This window comes from Corvus cornix, chromosome 4A (assembly GCF_000738735.6).
Source record: "Corvus cornix cornix isolate S_Up_H32 chromosome 4A, ASM73873v5, whole genome shotgun sequence".
Classification (NCBI taxonomy): Eukaryota; Metazoa; Chordata; class Aves; order Passeriformes; family Corvidae; genus Corvus; species Corvus cornix.
Window position 1 is genome coordinate 20415184 of NC_047058.1, and position 21086 is coordinate 20436269.

Consider the following 21086-nt stretch of genomic DNA (forward strand, 5'->3'; position numbering starts at 1 on the left):
TCATTTCTAGCTGAAACAATTCTTTTTTTTCTTGTTAGTTATGCATTAACTACTTAGGGTTACCTTGTTAGTAAAGACAAAAAGGCAAACCACAAGCATTATTTACAAAGATCTATATTAGGGGTTCTCAGCATTAATCTGTACCTGTCAGCAGGTAGATCTGGCTTTAGAAGAATTGATTTGAGGTACTCTCTTTCTGCATGATTATCTTCCTTATCCACATTTATCACTGCAAAGCGAATAAATTAATGTAATTGGTTATCAATTGTTTTTCACCTATTAGAAGAAAGAGCACAAAGAAAAGAACAAAGACAAGCATTTATTTCCTCTTCTTTTCTACAGAAAAACAGTGTTAGAATCCAATGTTAGAATCATGTGACCTAATGGTGTGTCACTGGCAGGTTTACATGAACACTGCCAAAAAAGATACAAGCAGCATCTAAGCATGTCACAGAGCTGTCACTTTCTATTAACAGCAATAGCAGCCATGATTTTAAAAGCCAAGGCTCTTTATTGCTTTGTATTTGAAGTGATTTACTGTATTTTCTTCCACTAAAGAAGCTAGAGATAATGGGAATGTATGGCAAAGTGCTCATCCTTTTTGACAGCCTCAGTAATTTAATCCTTCTTTCCTGCCACAGTATTTCAATACAAGAAATCTCCAGACCAATGGACTGGTGAAAATCTGTCATCTGTATTCCCTCTGAAGTGGGCAATGCCAGCATAGCAGTGGTAGATGTGACATTTCCGATTCATTTCAGTTTTCAGCTACACACAGAACAATCCAATAGTCTGAGTAAGAGGATGATGTAAATGAGTGAATTCTTTGACAAATTGCATTCTAAAATCAGGTTTGTAGATGGCAGCAATTTTAGAGATCTGACTGAGACACCATTTCTGCAAAGCCACTTTTACAAAATTATTTTAAGAAGAATGCTTAATTTGAATGTCTGTATTAATGGTTTGTCACAAACAGCAAACTGATTCACCCACTCCAGAATATGCTCAGCTAAAAGTCAAAGACTGAAGCACTCAGGCATTCATGAATCTTAAATGAAATAAAACTTTACCAGGAAGAAAAAGTTAATGAATAACTGAAATACAATGAGATAGCTGGGAAAGTAATTAACAAGAGAATTATAAATTATTACAATAGTTCTATGTATGCTAGTAGTGGAAGTATAAATATTAAGTATTATGAAGTAATTGGCAATGTATTAGTATCAAACATGGATGAATCAGTTCCCCTATTAAAAAGCTGTCATTAAAGGAACACTGAATACTTGCAAGTAGTGGTGTTATGTTATTTAAGAGAAGAACCAAGCCTGCTCAGGAATACATCAGACTTACCAGTGCTATAGTTATAGTGAATCCTCTGACCACCTGTTGGTTTTGGAAGTGACAGTGGGGTCTCCTCTGCAAGGAAATTGTTTAATCTGCATTCTACAAACAGTTGCTGTATTGTTTCATCTGATGTAATTCGTGACTCACTAAGACCGAGTGATGTAATTTTAATCCGGATTTTTTCAGCTTCCTATTTAAAAACAAAACAAACGTAATACAAATTATTTTTTGTTTCTTTAAGTGTTAACACAAACATACATACATATATGTAAATCATCAGCCTTTTTATAACATTGAAACTGACTGACATATACAAAATGAGAATTTAAAGCTCCAGGGTTTCTAGCTAAGACTGTTGTTGCAAAAGATTTGATTTCCATTCAATGTTTAAAATATTTTTGCAGTAGTCATAGTCTGCTGGTTATCTTTATGTAAAAATGCTATTTGAATCACAAATTTCAGCTGTCATCATTTTTACCTTCACAGCAAAGTGATCCTGTAACTGCTTAAAATACTTTCAGTAATACAAGATACCAAAGTTTTCCAAATAAAAGAGAATTGTTACTACCCACTGCAGACTATACTACAAACAGTTCAATAAAAATCCATCAAATCACAAAATTGCTAGGCGTGTAAAGTAATAAAGTATTTGTAAAGAATTCAACTTCATATCGTGAACTTTCCTAGGTAAATCAAACACACCTTTAAAAGTTAATTTTAACATGTAGTAATAAAAGTAATATCCCAATTGTTCTTCACCAGAACCTTTTCTTATTATCTTTAACTGAAATTACATTTTTCTGTTCCTTACGTGAAACTGTTTCATACTGTTCTGCAAAGTCTGGAGTATTTGTGTACAGATAAATTTTAATAAGTTTTATTTAAATGGGCATGTCAGACTCAAGAGAAAGAGTCACAAATATTTCCTGAAGTTACTCTGGGAAGAAAGAAGAAAGAAAAACCAGTATGGTTTCAAAACTGGAATATGTAGATGAGCATTCAATGACATTCTTCAAAGAGAAAACAGAACACACTGGATACAGAAATGTAGAAATTTTTTTACTTACTTCTTTTCAATATTTTACTTTCTTTTCATAACTTTATTAAAAATATTTCTTCTATATGGAAATATTTTGACAATTTTTATTTCTAAACTTAAATCACTTGAAGTATTAAATCACATTCAAAAGATTAGCTTTCTATATTCAGTCAGAACTTCAAGTCAATGTTCTTATTTAGTATGGAAATAGCTTACATTTTACTGAACAAATTATAAAATTAATAAAAATGAAAAGCATGCATACCCTATTGTAGAAATATCCACCATACAGAACAATTTCCATTGCCGTCAAGTCCTTTAAGTATTTGATGATGCAATTTTACCCCCTCCTTTCAAAAGACTTTTCCTTTTATTATGTATCCTATGACACTTTAACTAAAAATCCACATCTGGATCAATATTTCAGTAAGATTCTTTCACTATTCAGCAGTTTAATGGAAATTTTACTAGGATGACAGAAAAAATTCCACACCATTCTGTCTCTACTAATACAGGTACATGGCTTCAGCAAATACTTTTCCTAAAATCTAGTAAGTCAAACGGCTACTGAATGTCACTAAAGTGATGGTCTTCAATTTGAATATGCTTTTCATATTTAAATTTATAAATGAAATGAAACCAAATGAAGTATTCTATGATCAGTCATACATCATAGACAAGAAGAAAAAATAAAGAAGCAACTGGTACAGCTTGATACTGGAAAATCTGTTAGATACACCTTATGATCAATATATGTAAGAAATAACCATGAACTGTCTAATTTGCAACATACAACAAAACCCCAGTATGATCTTGAATTATTTAAACAGTCTGGCATACAACTCAGATTTATAGGATAATTAGCACAATGATCTCTAAAAATCACGGAACTCATTTATAGTATTTGATTACCAGCAGGATAATAATCTCAAAAGATAAAAGGCAGTGATTTTTGATCTTAAACAAATTTAAAAAGAAGAATTCAATAGCAATTTTGACTTGCTGTATTCCATAATTAACCCAAGAATTCAAGTAAAGTAACGCGTATTTTTAAAGTCCAACTTTTATCAAACATGTTGCCTTAATAGTGTATAGCTTTTACTGGTTTTATCTGCCATTCACAAACATGCACATTGTTACAGAAGAACAGATTGAGGGAGGGATGTAGAAATTGATGAACCTGAAATGAATCTACATACAAAACCCTCTCAGAATTGTTCTTAAATCATTCTGATAAAATAAAATACAGGATGAGTAGAAAGGCATAGCGCAACTGTATTATAGTTTGACTTAATATTAGTATCCATTTTAGTTCTCAAAATTACAGGTGAAAATTTTTTAACATTTTACATATAAATAACACAATCTTCAAAAGTACCTTCTGTATCTTTCTGAAGAACATGTAAGTGACAGCATTTCTACAAACCTACTGGAGCTGAAAGCATGTAGCTTCTTTAAGATGTACTTTCTACAGCTTAAAACAAAAGGAGCAGTATTTCCTCATACGTGTTTCTTGTTGCTAGTTATTTTGTAAGATATCACATAGCCTTGAAAAGAGCACTTTAAAAAATAAAACTGCCTCTAGGATATCACACTGCAGAACTCTAAAAGCAGTTTATTTTAAGTACTAGTTTTATGGTTAAGATTGTTCAGTCAATGTTAGATCTAAAAGTGTGAAATATTAAATTTTTTGAGAACTATCCTAGTGAAATACTGTTCAAAGGAAATTTTCCAAATTTATATTATGCTGTGCTATTTTGCATATATGACTTCAAGTCCTGAATTGCTGGATTTAAGACTAAGTCAAGAGATTTGATACCATACAGGTACAGCTTCATTGAAAACGGATGTTAGATATAGCAAAGCTACACTTAGAGGACATTTGGCTTGAAATATTTTTCTTACGCTTACCAAATAATTGCCATGTATGCTCTGACTCAGCTGTTTAATATTTGTGGATACTGGACTTGAAATAATACAGTCATCACTGTCAGTTTTTATTGATTCAACAGCATCATCCTCTTGATGATCTTCTTGAGCTAAAAAAAAAAAAAAATCAATGCAGGTAATCCCTGCTATATTGTACACCAGCTAAGACTTAATAAGAAATCTGATAGCAATAAATTTCCTTTTCTAATATAAAAAGAGTAAGTACCAGGTAAATATTCTCTTCCTTCAAGAAGATTAACACTGTGAATCAATGACCTCTAGAGTCATCTAATCTGTAATTTTTCTGGTTTGTTAAAAAAATAGTAAGGTTTTCCAGATGCAAGCTGGCAAACAGAGTAAGTCTTGTAATGCACAACTGTTAGCTTTTTTTAAGAATATGGCCTGAATTTGTGGATTTCCTCTGACTTCCTTTAATACCATGCATATGTAAAAGAAGAATGCACCATTTTTTTTTTTAGTAAAAAAAGTAGTCCTGTATGCAGGTGCATTATTTTCTGGAACATTCTAGAGCATTTTTTTCCATGAAGCAAATTATAAAGACAACTGGTATTCAACATCGACATTCAGCAAGTTTTTCCAATCTTTCTAATGAATTCTTACGCAAAAGCTGCAAACAACTAAACATAAAATTTTAGCATTCTGCTTCTGCTTTTATTTTAAACTTGGTATCATGGACTTGGTTATTGCCATAATAAACAGCTTAGGCTCAGAGGTGGAACATGATGACGTGGCTTTTATAATCTCTTAATAAATCTAACAACTTTTTGTCAAAGATGTGATATGGCATACTAGCCCTCTCACTGTCTGAAAGGATTTCTGATATCAGCACTGGCTATTATCCCCAGACAAAAGGAGCATATTCATTAAAATAGTCTTTGGAACAGCATAGTTCTAAGGGAGAATATAAAGACATTTAAAATAGAAGCCAGGTTTCCTTTAATATTTTAAGTCATATATCAGATTTTTGCAATCGATTACAATACGGTTTCCATTTGGGAAGAAAACGCATGTTATCCACCACCTAGCTTCAGCTGTAAAGTACACCAGAATATAATTTCTGTCATGAAGTTTCTCATAATGAGGCAGCTTCCACAACTAGTAAGGAACGCTTATGAAAATGGAAAGAGACAGATTTTTTTCAGAAAATACAGCTACTTATTAATAACAATGAATTCTACCTTCTGGTTCCAATTCTTCAATTATTTCTGTCTCATCTCTAGAAGTAATCAATGTTTGGTCAGCCAACTGCTCCTCTGACAGATGAGAGAGCTCTTCCTTTTCCTGTTGAATTTCTTCAGCCATCTCCTTCACCATGTCACCTGATAGCTGTTTAGCCTCCTGTACCACATGATAAAGAAAAAGATAAACTTACTGTATTTATAACACTCCTTGAATAGCAGAAGTTATTAAAGTTCAAAACTTGAAAAGTTATGGCCCACGTTCATTATCCAGAGCCTTTAAACAATTGTATTGCTTATGCAGTGCAGGAAACAATGAGAAAGTGTCAACTGCTGTAACATAAAATTGATATACAGCAGAAAGACATTTACCTAACTGTATTTGTGAGAATTTAACTAATATAATCGTTTTGTACCTGTCAACATATATATAGCCTGTTTGATTTCCAGATTAATTTATATTTCATCTTTTTCTACAAGTTCTACAAGACTCAGTCAAAAAACACCAAAATACACAGAAAACACCACCACCACCGTATTCGGTTAACAATTCTAACTTAAATGATACAGTATTTTCTGTCTCAAAAGCAAACTAATACAATATAAAAAAAGAATCCGCTTTGCTACACAGTACAAGCCTGTCATCTAAGGCAAAATATCTTTAGTGCACAACGTATTCTGAAGTAACCTTATTCTTTTCTTTCTCTTTGAGTTCTATTACACAGAATAATACCTCATCAGTGGATACTGCATTAGAGACAAGGCACCTCGCATGACAATTTGCAGTGCTTTATTGCCTGCGCATTATTTATTATCCAACAATTCTCCTCTAGGACTGAATTTTTCACAGAGATGCTGGTGCTTCACCTCCCACCTTCAGAATCCATGAAAAAACTTTCAGCTGTCCACAGAACATCTGGGTTTTCCAAAACTGGACCTGAAGAATTATTTCTATTCTAACACATTTGGAGCCACACAAAGCTAAGCAATGTTACCAAGCAGACTAGAGCCTTGTTTTGCAAATCAAAGTTATTCTAGAAGTTTTCAAGTCATAGAAAACCGACTTTATGTGTCTTACGTTCCTCCTTTCTATAGATGTGTCACAACCACTGTGTTTTACACAATGTTTGGCCATTTTTCTTAATTTCCTTCAGTGACAGAGTTACACTTTGTGGATGAAAGCTTCAAAGAGAACATTTTTTGATTACTCTAATTGACCAATACCACCTGATGTGGTCAGGGAGAGACTTTTCTCAATCAAAGCCCCAGATGAGCTTTGAAGTAGAAAAGCAAAAGGAAGATAAGAGCCAGTGATTAAATATAGCATTATACCACTAGAAGCTAGAGTCTGCCAATCTGCCACAATTTACTTTCACAACCAATTGGGCCAGTACAAATTACAATATGTAATACTTTTTTTCTCCTTGAAATGCTACATATTGTGGTGGTGCATCCCTCCTACATCACCCACAAATACATCATCCTCAGTTCTGCTCTGTGATCTCAGACATGCCTTATAAGCCTTGACAGAACCAGCTGAGTAGTGAAGTGTCTCTTGATCCTACCAGTTAAACCGTGAGGCACCGCCAGATCGTACCAGGAGCTCTGTCATGGTAGAAGTGGGAACAGTCAGAAACATCAGCTCCCCAACCAAGGTGGGAAACAAAGGATAAGCAACTGTCCCTTTCAGCCTTGGTAAACCATTTACCTGAATTGTAGCCCAAGCGTAATGGTATTATTGCTGCTGCACGTTGGGGAAAAAAGACCAGGAGTGACTGACTTGGGTTTTGGCCAGGAGGGAAACTGCTGACCAAGATCAATCATCTTGCAACCCTATAAACAGCAGTCCTGAGACCCTTTGAGCTCTCCTGGACAGCAGTGGCTCCACTACACTGCCCGCTCCGAGCGGAGCCTCTCAGAGCTTGCAAACCCTCAAGTTTGCGATACCTGAAAGACTGTCACTGGCAGCAAGGCCCAGGCTGATACCACACATCTTCACATTCTTCGAGGTGCAAGCCTTGCTAGCTGGGAAACGCAAAGGGGTTTGATGCAAGTATTTCACTGAACCCAAGAACTTTTGATAGCTAAATTTACACACACAGGCCTGCACATAATTTTACCTGTGTGCGTGTGAATTGATTTTGATATGAATGTTACTATTTCAAATCCATAGTTGAGTCATTACTGTAATTGTAGTGAACCCCATGGAATTGCTTCTTAAATATTAATGTACTTCCGTATTATTTTCAAATACAGAGCCCTAAGTTAGGAATAAAGTAAGTGGAAGCCTTTAGTATATAGTAGACAATTAGTATACAAAGTAGGTATAAATTTACTGGTGGAGAAGCATTTGGACAGGAAACGACGTCCTCCTTCGCCTCCCTGCGTTAACATAACTGGTTCTAGCCTCTGTTATAGCTTCTACGTATGAGGCTGGACAATTCTTACAAGCGGTTTGGGTGAGTCAAGCCATTCATCCCACTTTTTAGTGAGTCTCCTTTTCTGAGAAGAGCTGTTTACTTTGGCATGTATTACGTTGATAAGAACTTTTATTAAGAACTAGATTCTCTGCTATTCAGAAAACGAACGGAAAAATGAAACAGACTTCCCATTTTAATCTGTCAAACTTCTGTTTTTCTTGCATGGACACTCTCTTGCCATTTCATCACAAGACTTAGATATCAGAGAAGGCCCAGCTGTTTCATTATTTAGGCCTAACCGTACCTTTGTCTCTAACCAGACAGTTAGCTTAGATTTTTTAAACAGCTAGAGGAGCTGCTAACTGAGCAACAAAGACTTCTCATGGAGACCAAGTAGCTGCCTCACTTAGAAAATCTTAGTTTGTGAAAAATAGCCAAACTTTGAGAAGTTTTTGTTTGGACAGCTGAAGATATTTTGTGCGTGTAACTATCTGGCTAACATTTCAGTTTTTCATATCTAAGCTCTCAAAAGATTATATTCCCCAACATTTGACTTTTTGTTTTTTAAAGTTAATAAATGCAACAGATCGACTCAATTCTTATTTCCAGTCTATACTGTATAGCTCTCAACAAAGTTCTAGTCACAGTAAACTAAACAGTAACAGAACCTGTTAACTGAAAATTGATGTTAACCTTTCAAAAAATAAATCAAATCAAGTAATTTACGAAAGGAAATAAAATCCACAACTAGTTTTTAATTAGTGCAGTATTATTAATATTATAATTACATATAATATATAATAATAACCTTTTGTAATTACCTGTTGAAGAACCTACCTTTACATACTGGATTTAATTAAAAGACTAAACACAGCCTGTTCTTAGTTCTCTGAACGCAAATTATTTCAGATGAAAATTTACACAGTGTAGCAAATACATTTGAATTAGTTTCATGCAGACTCTCATAGACTCTGGAAGGATGTACAAATGCCAGCATATCCCAAGTTCAGAAGTATAATCATTTTCAGAATGTGTGCAATCTCAGCTGATAAACTTCATTTTAGAGGTGACTCTGAACTGTGTCAAATTGTGTATCTCATTAGCCCAAGACTCAGGATCTGTTTGGATCGAGCTGATTTCTGTAGAGCCATTTATATGTGGTGCAAGTGGTACACTGTAGAAAGACACTTGAATAATGCAGAGAGCTGAGAAACACAGTGCAGAGAGAGCTGATTGGTCCTGTTAGAACCTGCCATAAGCCAATGCAAATTGAAGCTTGTAAACTGTGGAGGATATCAAGCAGTTCTGAGGGAGTCACACAAATATCCCTGCATTGCGTCTCTCACCTATATGCAGTACTATGCTATCAGTCATTGCCTGGGACATCCCAGGACTGTGCTGCTAAAATAATCCACTGTTCTTGATTATTAGTTCTACAAATTGCCCATACTGAGCCATAAGTAGCCTTTCATGCTTCAACATGCATGACAAAAATACTTAGAACTTACTGCCATCTGTATTGTACTAAGATCCAGAAAAGAGACTCTCTTGTGTGCTTGAGCTGAACGCTGCTTCATTTTGAGTGGTGGTGTCTGCAATAAACAAATATATTGAAGATCATCTATTACCATCTTATTTTACAGTAAATTATGAGGAACCAAAATTTTTTTCAAAGCCAAATCTATTGGCACTAAATTAAATTATAAAAGGACATGATTTAGCAGAATTCATACACAACATACTTCTCAGATTACAACATGGAACCAATTGAGATTTTAGTATAAATTTACATTTTGGAATAATGTAAAACATTAGAGTTACATAGAGTACATAGACATAGAGTATTTTAAGCAGCTTAGGTAAAAAAAAGCGCTCACTAAAAACTCTAGTATTTTAATTTATACGTTTCAACCTGTTTGCTTTTATTTCTTAAACAACTGTTAAAGATGTCTGAAAGCCTCTTCTTTTTCTGTGACCCTTATTTAAATGTGATTGTACAGTGAATTATATTGTCAAAATTCTCTTCAATATCCAGCGAAAAAACCCAGTAAAAAAACCCAGTGTGAAGGAATCTCAGTCTCACAATACTCCAACGCTAAGAACGTCAAGACCTTTTTGAACAACTGCTTCACCCATTCTACTGATCCGACATCTAGTTGGTTTAACATTCATGAGTATGACAGTAAAACATCTGTCACCTACAGCTCAAGAAAATGAAATACAATAATGTCAAATGTTCTAGTGACAATTTGAGTAAAAACAAGTAACTAAGTTTAAGACTTTGCCTCTTTAGGCAAGGTATAATTCAACTGGTTCTTGATCTCTTTATATGAAAAACTGCTAACGTATTTCCCAGTTCAAGAATCTTTAACTTTACTGCACTTTGAACGTATCAAGACTTGACCTAAGCTATTTGAACTTAAAAAGAAAACAACTGAACAGTTTATTTTATCAAAACTATCACAGAATGGCCTGGATTGGAAGGGAATTTAAGATTTAGTCCCAAATCCCCTGCCATGGGCAGGGATACCTTCCACTAAACCAGGCACTCCAGTCCCTGTCCAACCTGGCCTTGGACACTTCCAGGGATTGGACACTTTTCTGGGCAACCTGCGCCAGCCAAGGGAACGGCTGGAGCTGTGTCAGGAGAGGGATAGGCTGGATATCAGGAACAGGTTCTCTCCACAGAGAGTGTGGTCGGGCACTGAACAGGCTCCCCAGGGAATGGTCATGGCCCCAAGGCTGCCAGAGCTCCAGGAGCATTTGTTGGGGTGTCTGTGCAGCGCCAGGAGTGAGACTCAATGATTCTGATGGGTGCATTCTAACTCAGCTTGTTCTATGATTGTATGAAGAATTTCTGCCTTCTAATCTAAACCTACTTTATTCGAGTTTGAAGTCATTCACCCTTGTCCTATGCCCTTGTAAAAAGCCTCTCTCCATCTTTCTTCTAGGCTCCCTCAGGTACTGGAAGGCTGCTATTAGGTCACCCTGAAGCTGCTCTTCTCCATGAAGCAATTCTCTCTGTCAAGTACAGACCCAAACATACCTGGGATGGTTGTTCATGTTCCCTAAAACTGGGTGTTATATATCCCAGAGCCTTTGACCTCTGTCTGTAGGGAATAATAGCTTGGTCCATAGGAACTTGTAACCTGATCCAGTATTCTATGGTACCATAATTTTGAATGTGTCCTGTTTTTCCTGGGGAAGAAATAAGAGATTGCATTAATTTTCTTTTCAACATTAAGGCTCGTCAAAAGCTAGGAAAAACCACAAAGAAAGATTTATAGAATAGAACAGCCACAAATTAAAGACTGTGCCTATGCATTGTGACAGTGCTCGTGATGTGAGATCTGTAGTTCATGATAGAAACAGAAACAACTCAGGCTCCCTCTGTATGATCCAAAATCAAAATATGACCATTTTTTCACACATATATATACTAGAGAGTCAAGCCAAAGTTCAGTATTTTTATCTCGTTAAGGCAAGTAAAGGTTAGGACAGTTTTGTATGTTAACAGTTAGAAGTGTCCCAAAAAGCAGTATGCAATTTAAATTACTGGCAAAAGCACCACTTTATAATGCCTTATTAAACCAGATTCTCTGCAACAGTGGACAGCTAAGAGGTCACTGAATATGCTGATCTGACAAAACGTTTCTAAAAGAAAAAGCAAGCAGCGCAGAACATCCAATACTTCTTAGAAGTGTCTTGTCCAGGATATCTTAAAATTATTTTAATATAAATGTATATATATGTGCCTGAATGAATATAAATGTGCCTAAAATAATGCACTAAATATAAATAAACACTGCCCTAGATTATGCTACTATATGAAATATTATTAACCATAATCACCATGATTTGTATCTTTTTCACTATTATATGGTGACCTTTGTCTTACCAGTTTAGATTACACCCTTTCTTTCTTTGTTTGTTGATAAAGAATGAGAGGATATACTTATGACATTCGGGCCAGATATAAAGCTTTGATGTTTGATACGGGCCAAGTTGGGGTGCCTCCTGTTCTGGGCTTTTTCCCTCTTACCCTGTGTGGCTATAAGCCATTAGGAGCAAAATTGCACCCATCCCAGCTTTCCACAACTGTTGGCAGAATCACAAGAACATGCTGCACATCCAACAGAAAATAGCATTCTTGTAAACAAACGCGCTTTTTTTTTCTTTTGAAATAGTAATGCATAAGTTCATTTTTGGTCAAATACACATTATTTATCACTTGCAACATAGTGATATATAATCAAACAGAATATTTTGTGATATATTAACTACCAATTAAATTTGCTGTGTTGTAGATCCTGCCATCGTTTTCCAAGATTTCATGGAACTTAAGTTGACAAGAAGCAATTGTTTCATAGTCTATGCCATACGCACGATGAACCTCAAGCGTGATGCTGTTTTCTTGTACATAGTGAAAGAAGCTGTCATCAGACTGCACAAGAAACTGAGAAGTGAAGTCATATGATGGGGTGTTCCCATGAACTACAGGGGTTATCTGAAGTTCAAAGTCATAGAATGCATAAGTACAAAAGGTTGCAGGTTCCCAGTCACCAAAAGTGTGTACAGCTTCAGACGAGAAGATCACTTTGCTGATATGAATTTCAAAAAGGTTCTCTCCTCTTTCTAAATGGGCAGTTTCAACAAATCCATCCACTGGATCACTTGGCAACACTTCTGGTCTGGACTTAAGTGGTTTTGTATCATAGACAATATCTCTTAGTTGGGCTGCAACAGATAAAACAAAGCAATAATATGATTGTCTTTTTAAAAAAATCAAATACAATTAATGACTGAGAAGAAAGGATAAAAGCATAATTCAATTATATTAACAATGCTACTTTCGTAAAGGCATTACCAAAAAGAATTCATACACTGAATGCCCACTGAGCACACTGACAACAATCAAGAGTATTTCCTCAGTGGAGCTGCCTCAGTATACATAGACACAGGCCCCTATTGGTTGTTATCAAGTTATAAGGGAGTTAAAAAGCAAAAATTCAGAAGTCTTATGCAATATTCAAAATAAGTATCACTATGCAAATGTAGCAGAGATTTAAGACGCATATTTTTGTAGGGTTGAACTAAATTTGCCAGATAAAGAAATAATACATCTGACTATTAACATCTGTTAAATCTTGAGTGGATAGAACTATCAGCAAAGACCTTCACATTTCCCAGCCTCAGGTGGTAAGTGGTTAATAAGTGGTTAACACAGGTTGGGTGGAGCTCCGAGCAGCCTTCGAGTGGAAGGTGTTCTGCCCCTGGCAGGGGTTTGCAACGAGACGAGTTCCAACCCCAGCCATTCTGGGATTGCATGATTCCACGAAATCAAAATACATGCTTACAGAATTAGGACATAAACCATGATGCAGTGGATGCAACTCGGGAGACAAAGCGTGAAAATTGTTTCAACATCAGTGATTGTAAGATATCCTATTTGAGGCTTCCTATGCATCTTTTACACAGTGAAGCCATTAAAAAAATACTTGAAATTCATCCTGTTGAAATACTATGTCAGTATATTACAACAAGACTTGGGGGATTTTAGTAACACAAAGTGATTCTGTAGTGATAGTATTGCAGAGTAAAAGGTTGACCATAAAAGCATGATTAATTTTAAAAAAACAAGTTTGGTGATTTTATTCTTATTCAGCAATAGCTGCAGCATAGAAAACATTCTGTTGGATTTGGTTTAATTAATAGCTGTCATTTAAGTCAACAAAAAATGACCGGAATAGATACCTTTCTGTGAAAGAACTGACCTCTCTACCAGTTTTAGGAATGGAAAAGTGTTTCGACTGGAGAACAAATTTACAACAGTACTTTGCAAGAGATAAAATACAAAAAAAAAAAAAATTAGTGGAGAATACACTTTAAAGATACCTTCTAGTTTTCTGATCCGTGCAGCTCTAATATCAAGAAGATGGGTATACTGCTCCAGTTGTAACTCGTAGTCTTTCTGCAGACTTTCCATCTTTCTTGTCATTGTTTCTACTTCAGTCTGAAAAAAAATTGCATGTAAAAACTTCTGAGGATTGTCTGTGCTGATGTTGCACATGCTTTTGGCTATAAATTAAAATAGTTAGATTTGGGGAAAGGACATTTAGAGTATGCAAAAATAGCAGCAGTTTTTCATTTATCAATACAACAAATCAGTCCTAATTTCAGCAAAATCTAAAAATATCATTAAGAAAAACAGAGCAGCTTTTGTTTTAGGACAATATACCTAACAGTTTCTTTAATGATTTTGTTATTTTAAAGGCTAATTAATTGAATGAAAAGTCAAAATATGATCTGCAATACTCCAACAGTGAAAGTAGAAAGAAGACAGTGAAAGCAGAGTGCTATGGAAAAGGAATCCTCTTTGATAAGCACATTTACTATCTTACCTGTGAAGACCTGGTAGGAGCTCAGAGATAAACCCAAGAAGGCACAGTCTGAGGGTTACGAGCAGGACAAGCTAAAAGACTACAGTTTACAGTCACTTGGATCTCACATTTTTAAAACAATACCTTCAGCAACAGATGATTTTATGTTTGGTTCCCTATGCACAGACTGGCTTTGTTGCTGAATTTGCAAGTCTTAATTATTACAAGTGTCAGAGCTAAAAAGGTTAAAATGTTATTATCAGCTTACTTTCCACTGTGAGTAGAGTTTAGTACCTGGTAATCTTTGCTAATTTTGTGCTGCACAATTAACAAATTTCTTGTCTTTTCAAGTTCTTGCACTGTTTCCGCATGTGTTAACTGCAGCTCCTGCATGGAGTATTCTAAATCTTTATGGATATCATCTTCCACTTTTTCCAAGAACAGAAGGTCCGCATTTTTCCGTTGCTTTTGATCCTGAAGCACATTTAAAAAACTGCTAGAAAAGACTTTTGCAAAAGATTTGCATGTATTTGTGCCTAGCTAAATGCAACACTGGCATATACTTTTGGTACAACAATAAGACAGTAAGCAGAACTTTATAAATTTTCAGCACATGGTAATACAAAAATAGGAGTGAGGCAGACTTGAATGCGTCAGGATTGTTTTCAGCAATGTAATCTCATGATTATCAGGAGCCAATTAAACTGTATCAGATATTCAGAAGCCATCACTCCCGTCTAGCCAGTGAAAATACAAACAGATATATTTGCCTTTCTTATAATTAATAATCCTGCCTCCATAAATGTACAAACCCCAAATTATTATTCTCAAGTCTACGTTCCTTCTGTTATCAATACTGGGGAGTTAATTTTCATTGAGGTTTTTTTTATATTTTTTTCTTTTTTTTTCATTATCATTATATAATCACGACAGTAAACACTTCCTCAAGAAAATAATATGTAAGTCACCCAAACAGTGGAAACATTGCAAAATTATTTGTTCACTGATTTCTTCCTCTCACTCCATTTTTAATTTGTGCAAGAGAAAAAAGAATTGAATATTTTCTGAGTATCTCTGGTTTTCTGTTTTAATAAACAAAGAGAAGTTGCTAAGCATTACTATACCACATACTGGAACTTCTGTGCTTACAGTATGCTTGCATCAATTACAGAATTAATAAACAAAATTAGTTTTAGTAAACATTACAGGGATAACAAGATGCCGCGATGAGTAATTTAACAGAGAAAAATGAAGTTTTTTTAAAATGGCTCAGAATCTGATTAAATTCACTTTTGATGTTATAATGAATTATTCACATAAATTTAGATTTAATTCTGGCAATTTTTTCATTTTCTCTTCTGATTAACTGTCACTAAAAAATGACAAAAGCACACATTTGAGCTTGAGGCATTAACTACTAAAAGACGCTCAAATAATTCAGCCCTTGAAAATTCCAGGTGTGTAGAAAGCATGTAATGGTCAGCCAAGGGTTTAACAAAAGAAGAAAAAAACCAACAAAACAAAACAAACAAACAACACCCCCTTGCACAAACAAGAACGTAACAGAATGCAAAATACAGAATTCTAGAATGGTTGGGATTGAAAGGGATCTTAAATACCATCCAGCTTCAACCTCTCATATGTTCACTCTTTGTAAGTTACCTTTATAAGCAAGAGGGTTTCATTGAGTTCTGCCACATCAACATCACTTTCCTGAAACTTAATGGAAAGATGTTATCAGATGTGAATCCAAGAAATACATTCAGAGTAACAAGATACATTCTCATTAGACACAATATTTTGCTTGATAGCATGAATAAATAAACACTTATTTTTCTATATTCTTTGACTTTCAAGAAGTATCTGCACTATGCATAAAACACAGAGGGGGTTTTTTCCTCATATTTGAAACAAAAATATAATTCACCTTGGTCAAAAACTTCACTTGATTTTTTAGATCATTTAGTTGTTGCTTTTGTTCCAGGTAGCGTAACTGCAGGTCTTTGTTGTCTTGCATCAGCTTTTCCTTTTGGTCTTGATATAGAAGAACAAAATATTATACTTAATTAAATATAGTTTAAAAAACTAAAACCTTTCTTTTTTAATATTAATATATGCATGAAAATTTCATTTCAAAATGCAGAAATCAATGTATTTTGTATGGGGAAATCCTCTATTAAGACAACCATAAAAAATTGTACTTAGTAAATAGTGTACTCTGTAAAATGGTACTATAACTAAGAAGAACAGATGCAGCAATGCATGAGACTTTATTAACGTAAAATAAAAATTATTTAGACATGACTAAGTAAATACATACACTGTATCAATTTATGAGATAAGTGACACCAATCCTTGCTATAGGAATTGTTTCAACTTAGATTTCGTACTAGCTTATCTTAGTCTTTTAAAATTTGCACGAAACACTACTGTTAGTAAGATTCAACGAAACGAACCAAGCAGCTGTTGCACTTTATGGCTTAGAATCTGGGAAATACTGGTAAGGCAAGAAACCTGAGAATAAATGTGTAAGGGAAATGGGGCAGGTGGAAGGGTGTTAAAGCTTCTGCAAGTACCATATAAAAAAAAAAAACAAAACCACCATAGTTACAGTGTTACTCTGTTTTCTGTCTAAATATACTTCTTTTAAGTATTACAAAGCACATTATGATGTTATGGCCAGAAAAATACTACTAAAACATTCAGATCAAATTACAGGGTCATTCTAAAAGGGAAATACTGAAGGAGGACATGGAAAATGTCAAGATGATGTTGGGTTTCCTGAAGCATTAAGCATTTTCAAGGCTTCATTTATTTTACCATCTTTCTCAGACCTGGAAAAGAGGTTTAGGAAAAAGATTCACATGCCAAACTAGAAGGGGTAGACAAGACATTATTCCTACTCTAGTCCTAGGCAGTACGTAAAGAGAAGCATTAATTTCAATTCTCCTTCAAAAAGGAATGTGCAGCAAAGGCAGATACTCTGAAGTACGTGACTGAAGAAAGTTATACTGCCTATGTTTTGTGAAAGACAGAGTTGTAATCAAATCCTAGATAGAGAGGCCTAGAAGGGTATTAGAACATCTACTCCAGCTGCAGCAAGTCAATTCATAAGAAATCGAAAGTGTAGTACCCTGGCGATTCAGTTTAAGAATACAAGCTACCTGGGGAAGGGACAGTAAACCCCTGACAGTTAAACATAATGCCCACAGGAAGGAAAGAAGACGCAATGCCAGTTTTTTCATAATCAAGCTATCAGTAAGAACTGTTCATATGTCATAACCCCATATTAACGTAGCTTAAGGCTTTATTTTAGTATCAGTTAAGGCTAATTTTGCGAACACTTGCTGAGGTCAAATAAAATGTTTAAATATTCAATCTGGTATTTGAAGTCAGCAGAGCTAGTGAGGATCCTAATGGTAAGCACATGCTGAACTCAAGCCATAATCATAAGAATTATTCACAACAAGTTGGCCCACTTCATTCCATTAAATTGTTCACAGAAATACACCTCTTAAAAAAACACATTTGAAGAATCAACTTTAAACAAAATATTTTCACTTTTGGCCTGTGCTTGTCTTTTGTAAACGTCATATTGCTACGGTAATCAGCGCTGAGATAAAAAAAAGATTGCAAGGTCAGTATTCAATAAGAAGTTGTCCTACAGCATGAAGAAAACATCTATGAAATAATCTGCTCATTAGATTAAAAGAAAACTGTGTTATTTAAAATGTACAATGCTATAAATAAAAATCAGTAAATACTAAAAATACAAAAAAACTCTGAATTAATGAAATTGAAAGACAATTAAACATCACCAAGGGCCTATATGGGCTTCATGTAGCTTTGTGCAGTGAACAGAATAGTGGTTAATAATTTGAGAGAGACTGTCAGATAGGTATCTTTTCTGTAAGGACTTCAATGTAGAGAAGAAATACTGAATAAAGAGTAAATATTAACCCAACAGATGAAGAATGAATGCAGCTGAAATTATATGAGCCTCATTCAGCCCATATTCTGTATTGGGTCAATTTTTGCACTTAATAGATAGTCATAACTTAGGTGCATTTAGCAAATGTATACTTAAAACGCAGCTTTGAAAACACCAGCAACAGAAACTACACATTTCTGGGCACTGTATCTCAACTCCAACATGGGTATCATCTCACATTTTGAGAAAATACTCATTTTTTCAGAAATATACCTCTTTCTACTTTGATCTTGTCGAGGATTTCATTTTTGTCTGCTAAATCAGATTTGATAGCCGTCTCAAGCTTAGCAATTTGCAGTTTCAGTTGCTGTTCCTTTGATTTCCATTGCTGTTCATGGGGCAGACTGAAGACACTGTGATAAAACATATGTTATATGCAAAACTTTTAGAAATCAGCTTCAGCAGAAAATAATCAAGAAAAAAACCTTTTAGCAGCACAGAGACCACTGTCATCGTGGCCAAGGAATTATGCAGACATACATTGGTCTGCTGCTGTTGAAGTCGAGGTGGCTCTCTCAGGCTGCAGTTAAAAAACATGAAAGGTTTGTGGGATGAGCAAAGGAACTGGCCTTAATTTAGAGCTCCAAAGTTAAAAAAAGTTGGTAGCATGTGATATTTTTGGACTAGAAAAGGACTTCAGATGCATATCCCAGAATAATCCACAACTTCAAACTTCAGCCAGTTACAACTACAAAACTGTATTTTTTGTGTACAAACCCTCTTAAAGTAGAGAATTGGGATCTTCCACCTGATTTCTTTTAAATTTGTGAAGCATGCAGAACCTAAAGTCAGTCATCTGTTCAAAGAAATGTTGACCACAAAGTGACAACAGTTTTCTCATACTCTAAAACAACAATTCTGATACTGATTAAGAAGCACATACAAAGTAATCCTTCTCCTACTCGAAGAAATAAAAAACTGGGAAGAGTGGGAAAAGAAGTTGGAATAAGTATCTTGCCTTTAATATTATTTACTTGCAAACTGCCAATCTATTTGCAAGGAATGCACGGATACAGAATCAGAGCTGCTGAAATCACAACAAAATGTGTAACTCCAATTGAAATGAAAGTAATTATATTATATAATTTACAGTATAACTCCTTGCAGGTAAAAGTAAAAGCAATGCAATGTGCTTTCTTATAACTTAGACAGTGAGTACTATGCTCTTCATAGTACTATTATTCAATACCTGCATTCTTATTGACTGGAAAAATGTCCATCCTAAAAAATCATAAGCTAGTTTATTCATTTACATATTCCGTGAAAAATCACAAATTGTGGGTTTTTTTCAAACAAAGGAGTCAGTTCCTCAACCGCTTCCTTTGCTGAAGCTCACCAGTTAACAAATACTATATTTGACATTTTTGAATGTATGAAAAAATCTTCTGGAATCTATTTTGCAACCTATCTCTTCCAGAGATCTATGTAACAAGCCTCAACCAAAAAAAAACGAAGGAGAAGAAAGAAGTATTGCAGAAGGGTCAGCCCACAGAGCCTTGTAGACTGTACCTGAGGACTCAAAGAGAACGGCCTGATGGGTGACTTCATGCAGTGGTTCTGAGTACTTATAAGTGCAGTTACATCAAACTTGAAAAAATACTTGAAGAATGACCTTAAGGTTAAAGAAAAAAAAAAACTATTGCAGCTTGAACCGTAGACTCGAGTATACGGCAAGGGTTTATATTCCGGATTTGTGCTCTTCTTAAAAACAGTTGTATTTCCCTGTATTTTGTAGTTTCCTCATACCATACCTAACCTATTTAATACAGTTTCTCTAGGCATAGAGCATTTTACATTTTGACAGATTGTCTTTTACAGCATGCATGAACTTAAGGAATGCTTCTACATCCTGCGGTAATATATATTTTACTCCCCTATAATTTTGAAGATAATATGCAGGGAATATAATGCACTGCACCCACAATCATTCCATAGTACTGCCTAGGTACAGAAAGGGTACAGTGTGTTCTCTAACTGCTTAGATTTAAAGTCTGATGGGTCCCATAAGGAAAGAATAAATCATATCAAAAAAGGTTTCAAATATCCTTAGTTTTCACACTTCCGAAAGTGTTTTCAAGTTTTAATGACAACTAGACATGCATTTATTAGCTTTAGGTACAATAATTTCACATAAAGATGTAGCTACATCTAATTCAGTTTTTCAGAAGACTATACTGTCAGAAAAAACATTAAGAGTTCCTATGACAGTAGTTCAAGACCTTGGTGTTTAAATTATGAACATTTTAGAAGACAGGTTTCATCCAAGCCTATATAATGCTAATGTTTATGTTGGTTGGCTTGAATTGAGTCCACTTGTGTCGCTTTCTGCATTTGAATTTTAAGATTCATGTGGAATTTCTTTCACATCCACTGCATTTCATCAGAGTTGAAGCCATCTGGATAAACTATAATGTTCAACCACATCGGGCACTGTTTCTTTCGAAGGAATTTAAGCATTGCTAGATTTGCATTACAAGGTCATATGAAAACCACTCCTCCAAACCTTTTATCAAAGTGTATTATTTTCTTGGACACCTAGTAAATAGTAAGAGTCAACTGACAAATTCATACTTGTTCTTTGCAAACTTTTCTGGTCCAGCTCTGCAGTCTTGGCTTTGGCAAAATTGTTATCAGCTTCCCAAAAATAACATTAGCAAAGGATGGGTTTGTGACTCTTTTCCTCTATTAAAAGTAAGTATTCACTAATTATCTAGCACCTGTGGACACTTCCTACCCACTGCTAACAACAAGTAAGCTGCAGTAGAGTTGCATTGTGAAAATGGG

The 21086-nt window shown here is 34.9% G+C and overlaps 1 protein-coding gene across 6 annotated transcripts in view; it reads right to left on the bottom strand.

Moving 5' to 3' along the window:
* Window positions 1-21086, bottom strand: part of RPGRIP1L (RPGRIP1 like) — a 42007-nt gene that overhangs the window by 6051 nt on the left and 14870 nt on the right. For 2 of the 6 annotated variants that reach the window (XM_019288114.3, XM_019288118.3), the window contains exons 9-20: window positions 18516-18655; window positions 16239-16345; window positions 15974-16030; window positions 14606-14785; window positions 13827-13944; window positions 12216-12668; window positions 10978-11129; window positions 9440-9523; window positions 5512-5671; window positions 4295-4422; window positions 1351-1534; window positions 145-229 (exon numbers count right to left, since the gene is read on the bottom strand). In XM_019288114.3, the coding sequence (XP_019143659.3) occupies window positions 145-229; window positions 1351-1534; window positions 4295-4422; window positions 5512-5671; window positions 9440-9523; window positions 10978-11129; window positions 12216-12668; window positions 13827-13944; window positions 14606-14785; window positions 15974-16030; window positions 16239-16345; window positions 18516-18655 (1848 nt within the window). Of the gene's footprint in view, window positions 1-144; window positions 277-1350; window positions 1535-4294; window positions 4423-5511; window positions 5672-9439; window positions 9524-10977; window positions 11130-12215; window positions 12669-13826; window positions 13945-14605; window positions 14786-15973; window positions 16031-16238; window positions 16346-18515; window positions 18656-21086 lie in introns of those variants that run through there. The other 4 variants (XM_019288115.3, XM_019288119.3, XM_019288117.3 and 1 more) reach the window with 4 other exon arrangements.